The sequence below is a fragment of the Nicotiana sylvestris genome, chromosome 8 (assembly GCF_000393655.2).
Source record: "Nicotiana sylvestris chromosome 8, ASM39365v2, whole genome shotgun sequence".
Taxonomy (NCBI): Eukaryota; Viridiplantae; Streptophyta; class Magnoliopsida; order Solanales; family Solanaceae; genus Nicotiana; species Nicotiana sylvestris.
Genome location: NC_091064.1, coordinates 75,363,344 through 75,369,507, shown reverse-complemented (window position 1 = coordinate 75,369,507; position 6,164 = coordinate 75,363,344). Strand labels below are relative to the sequence as shown.

General features: G+C 36.0%; 1 protein-coding gene across 1 annotated transcript; it reads right to left on the bottom strand.

Annotated features, from left to right (window-relative positions):
* Nucleotides 1-1,173: 1,173 nt before the first annotated feature.
* LOC138875222 (uncharacterized) lies at nt 1,174-3,559 on the bottom strand. The gene is made up of 4 exons (XM_070154046.1): nt 2,681-3,559; nt 1,596-1,646; nt 1,364-1,507; nt 1,174-1,254 (listed from the first exon to the last, which is right to left on the bottom strand). The coding sequence occupies exons 1-4, from the start codon at nt 3,557-3,559 to the stop codon at nt 1,174-1,176; spliced, it is 1,155 nt and encodes a 384-aa protein (XP_070010147.1).
* Nucleotides 3,560-6,164: the final 2,605 nt, after the last annotated feature.

Sequence of the window (6,164 nt, the reverse complement as noted above, 5' to 3'; positions counted from 1 at the left end):
TCTGCAGGGCTAGTATAATACCTCCAAATTTTTTTAGCAAAATAACCTGTGTAGCAAATGTTATTCGCTTAGTCGGTAGCATATGTATAACAACAGACACATCTTGATACCAGCTAGTGTGCAAAATTAGAAACTCTATGATCAGTAAGAAGATTGATTGTTCATTAAAGTTTTCCATAGTAAGAAAGAACAGTTAAAGAAATAATCTTTGTGCCAAGTCTTTTTTTAGTGAAAAATATTGTATTCCTTGGTGTCATTATCTCCCAGGCACAAGGTCTCGTGAAATTGCCAGAATAATCCACCAAAGTGTAAAGTGCAAAGTAAAAAATGCAAAGAAGAAAAAGAAGAAGAATTTTACCGATGATAGAACTTTACAAAGTGTAGATTAGTAGGAGAATTATCTCCCATTTGGCAAAAAGGATTCTACGTCTTCATTTATTGATGTTGCGAGTCAGCTAATATGAAGTAGTAGTCCAAACTTTATCATTGGCATTAAATAATACCAGTGTAAATAGTGAAATGACTAAACTTTTTTCTGGAGGAGGAATCTGAAATAAGTAAAGAAAAAATGATTTAGCGGGCATATGAGTCAGTCGGTATGATAATTTTTAACTGAAGAGAAGTAACACATTACCCATTTTTCTTTTGATAAAACAATGGCTTTTACTGCTTACACAAATTGTTCAACAGATGTGAAGGCACACACATGTGTTCAGCACCCATGTTCAAGTGTATTGCATTTTCCTCAGGTCGAAACAACAATATGTTGTCGTCATGTTTATGATGTGCTTTTAAAGCTTCGAACAATCCCTATTAATATTTCCAATAGCATTTTTAGTGACTCTGACACATGAGCTGAATAAGTAACCATTGGAATGAGTAACAAAGAAGAAATATATTTAAGAATGAGAAAAGTTACATGAGATACTATCATAATACAAAAGTGTAAATACTAACGTATCCATAATTTAATATTTAAGCAGATGGGCTCAACTTAATGTTATCAAAACATTGTAATTCACCCTTAGAAAAGTTTTCACATTGAGAACATTTCAAGACATATATATAATCAGTAGCTAGGTTGTCCCAGCCAATGTCAGGTAATTAAGATGTTATGTTGTTGTAATAAAAACAAAGATACTATTTGTTATGTTGTTTTTTCCTCTTTTAAATTTATGCATTCTGATGGTACTTGTATTGGAGGAAGTAATCACTTCCCTTTCTCACTGTAAATAGCATTCCATGACCATTATCCTATAGATAATTGATTAATATGTTAAAACAAAAGCGCAAAAAGGATAGAGCAAATTATCATATGATATTAATAGTGATATACCTTCAGATCAGCTGATTGTTATCCTACCACATGTCTTGATTTTGCAAACCAAATGTTATGTGGTATTTTTGTTATTCCTTTTGTGACAGAAGTGCGACGTGGTTGATATGTCATTAAATGGAAGACAATTGTGATTGTATGATCGCAGAGCATCATGAACAGATGAGTTACCTGCATCAGACAACTTTAATATATCAGTGCCACAAATTTTTTTCATTTGAATCAGCAAGCTGGTATTCCAAATTCATATCTCAAATACATGATATATCGACATCATTGAGGGTGTGAGTCTCTTCCTCAATTTCAGTATCTGTCAGATAGAGAATAACATTTAAATTAACTTATCAGTTAAAAGATATTTAATTAGCACAGAAACAAAGCAGGAAAAGGAAAGAGTATCGAAGTATAATATGGCGGATAATTTTTGTCATATGCGAAAATCTTTGATTGTTCGCCGTTCACACAAAATACAAAGTACTACATGCTCTTCTCAAAGGTAAACGGAGCAACTGCAATCAGAGAGCGTAAAAGCATGTCAGAAAAATGGGTACACAGGGCAACAACAAAGTACCTGTGAAAATAACGTATGTCGAAGACATCAAACAGCTGCCTTTTTAATGATTTCATCATAAATAATATTAGATGTAGAATGATCATCATGGATATTTGGCGCAGACGGTCGGATCAACAATTTCACACAATTTGAACTCTTTGCTCTCGACAAGGCAACGTAAAGCTGACCATGTGAAAATACAGGTTCTCGCAAATAAATTCCAACGAAATCTAAAGTCTGTCCTTGTGCTTTATTTATTGCCATAGCAAAGCATAGTCTAACAGGAAATTGCGTTCTTTTAAATTGAACTGGCATCTTTTCATCTTGTGATGATAATAATGGTATTCTCGGTATAAACACATGCATATTCTTGAAATCACCTGTCGAAATCCTAGCACTGATAACATGACTTTTAAAATCACAGCAGGTCAATCGCGTGCCATTACATAAACCTTCACATGGATATAAATTTTGCAATAATATAATTGGACAATTTTCTTTCAAACATAATTTGTAAGGGGACAAACCAGGAGGATTTAAAGTGTGTAGTAGATCTTCGAATTATGTTTGGCTATTAAATTCAATCGCTTCATCGGTACCAATATATGTTTTTGATTTTCGAGTGAACCGATCAATAAGCATGTCATTAATTTCATCGACAAAATCATTTTTTTTGTTAAGATCACACGGGAATCTGTACAGGCTAAATTAGAGTATAACGATTCCAAATTTGAATATGTCGCTGTGAATAATTTATCTAGAGATTCTTTTTTGGTTGTGTAAGGAATAACCAATGAATCTGAAATTTCAATCTTGTTTGCTGAATTTACTTGTTCTTGTCCATTTCCAGTTCTTAGTAAATAATCAAAAAATGCAGGATCTGTTTTTGCTCTCATATTTTCAGATAGCTTTAATTTTTCAAGTTCATTCCAAATGCTAGAATATAACAAACTTTCGCTAATGAAATCTTCTTTTTTTCCGTATCGCATAACAGGAAGAGTTTGTCTAAAATCACCTCCGAGAACTACAACTTTTCCGCCAAATAATGTATTTGTATCCATTAGATATTTTAATAGTACATCAAACACTTCCAACATTTTCTTTTTGGCAATAGATACCTCATCCCATACAATCAATTTTGCATCGCGTATTAAACTTGCAAGTGAGCTTTCTTTGCTAATGTTACAACTGGCATTTTCATAAATGTTAATAGGAATTTTGAAACGCGAATGTGCAGTACGTCCCCCTAGAAGAATAGAAGCAGCAACACCAGAAGTAGTTGTTGCCAAAGCTATATATCCCATAGATCGTACAGTTGCTAATAAAGCACGGTATAAAAAGGTTTTCCCTGTTCCTCCTGGACCATCCACGGAAAAGGCACCCGCTTTGTTCGAAAATATCCTTTCAGTAATCATATTATATGCAATGAGTTGATTTTTGTTTAATTTCCTATGTAACAACATGTCGTCTTCACTGATAGTAATAGATCTTTCAAAATGAATCTCTTTTGCCTCTTTTGCTGCGAGCGAAGGTCTAATAGTTTCTGGGATGAGTTTATACTCATTTATATCATGACCCATAGAATGTAGAATGTCGTTGATATGATTCAAAGCTTGATATCGAAGTTCACTTCTTTTAGTAATTTGCAACACTTTGTAGTCTTCGGTCATTGATTCCTCAAATTGCTCCCATATTTTTCTAGGGTTAGCAGAACCACAATATACCAATAATATAGCAAATAAACGCCTTAAACTTTATGGCATTTGGTAACTTGCGGCTTCAGACATACACTCTATCAAGTTGTTATCACAGTGTAACAATCCTCTTTTCTCTACAGACTCTCTAAAAGTACTACAAGGTTCTCCATCAACTGTCAAAAGATCCTTATATGACGTCGGTCCTCGCACATGCATTAGTAGTAATCTAAGTTAATATCGTTCTCCTTCTGTTGGATGGCATGTCACAATACGCCCAATAGCACTTTTGTCTGCATGCCAAAATTTGTCACTAGATGACCACACAAAGTATTCAGGAAATTCTTTGTATAGTAAATTGAGCTCTTTAGCATCTTCATCAGTGTCGTTCATGGAGAAGAATTCTGTTAGAATTGTTTTTTGGATCATCGGATTATTCACAATTGTTTGTATATCTGTATTGCTCTTAAATGAAACAAATTGTTGACCTTCAAGATGTAGCTGAAGACAATAAACGCTGGGAGACATTTCACTTATAGGAAAACCACAGGTCAGCACAAGGCCCCAAACATGGCATACCGCCAAAAATATAATATCAATCTCTAAAATATGGAATATCATAAGATTTCAAATCAAATACGCGACTTAACAGTCGTACAAGATGGACCAAGTCACAATCCCCAACGGTGCACGGCTCCACGCTCGTCATCTAGCATGTGCGTCACCCCAAAGTAGCACAATGAAGTGAAATTCGGGGTTTCATACCCTCAGGACAACATTTACAATCATTACTTACCTCAATCCGGTCCAAACTCTACCCCGCGATGCCTTTTCCCTCATGAACAGACCTCCATATGCTCTAAATCCAGCCACAATCAGTACATAACCATTAAAATATTCTAAGGGAACAGAGCCTACTCGACAATATCCAATTTACATCAAAAATCCCGAAATTGCTCAAATCCAGCCCTCGGGCCCATGTCTTGGAATCGGATAAAAGTCACATCAATAGAATCCTCATCCTCGCATGAGTTCATACATATAAAAAGTATCGAAATCCAACCACAAATGACCCCTCAAATACCAAATTCGAGGTCTCTAGTTACAAGCCCTAGTTCTTCAATATTAGGCTTAAATTCTATGATTAATTAGGTAGAATTCACACAAGAATCAAGTATTGAGTTCACAAATCTTACCTCCAGGTGTTATCTCTTGAATCCCTCTTCAAATCCTCTCAAAAAACTCCAAAATCGGCCAAAAATGGTGAAAGTTAGCCCAAAAATCGCGGACAATAGCTATTTAAACATTTTGCCCATGCATCAAAAACCTTCTTCGCGAACGCGATCAACGCCTCGCGTTCGCGAATCACAATTCCACTTTTACCAAAATTTCCTATTTCGCGAATGCGACCTGCCCATCGTAAACATGATGGATCCTCAGCTTGACCCTTCGTGATCGCGTTACCTCACTCGCGAACGCGATGAATAAAAATACCCTAAAGCTCAGCTACCAAATTCCTCTACGAGAACGTGGTCCACTTCACGCGAACACGATGACCAATCGCCCAGCCCTTCATGAATGCGGAGCCTTCCTCGTGGATGCGAAGGCCAAAATCTCAACCTTCTTCAGCTAACCCTTCGCGAACGCGAAGGTCTAAATCCTTTGCAACACATAACAGTTTTTGTGCATTTCCAAAAATCATGAAATGGTCCGATTGACCACCTAAAACTCACCCGAGGCCCCTGGGACCTCAACCAAACATACCAACATATCCCATAACCTCATTCAAACTTGTTCCAACCTTCAGAACGCTGAAAACAACATCAAAACACCAAATTCGCATCGGATTCAAGCCAAAGAATTCTAAAATCTTCCAAATTACGCTTTTGATCAAAAACCCAACCAAAGTCCGAATGACCTAAAATTCTGCATACACGTCACAAATGACATAACACAGTTACTACAACTTCCGGAATTCCATTACGACCTATATATCAAAATCTCACTTATCAACCGGAAAACGCCAAAATCTCAATTTTGCCAATTCAAGCCTAAACCTTCCACGGATTTCCAGAATGCATTCCGATCACTCTTCTAAGTCCCAAATCACCTAAAGGAGCTAACCAAATCATAAAAATTATGATCCGAGATCATATACCAACGAGTTAAATCTTGGTCAAACCTTTCAAATTTCAAGCTTTAAATTGAGAACTGTCCTTCCAAATTCATTTTGATTACCCTAAAAACCAAAACCAATGATTTACATGAGTTATAATACATCACATGGGTCTAGTCATGCTCGAGAACTGGTGAGCAAAGTACAGAAGCTCAAAACGACCGGTCGGGTCGTTACACTTTCGCATCACCATGTTAAACTACATTGTTTGCATGGAGATGGCCTAGTCGATCGGGCGTGATCGGACTACATGCTAACAAAGACGGTCGTATTTCGGTGCTAATGATCTCCTAACGAAATATATATATATATATATCATTTTCGTAATTTAATAATTGTTATGTTTCAATACGACATTTGGACATTGTTTATTGTGACTTGATGTTTCTATGATTTCTTTTCTTA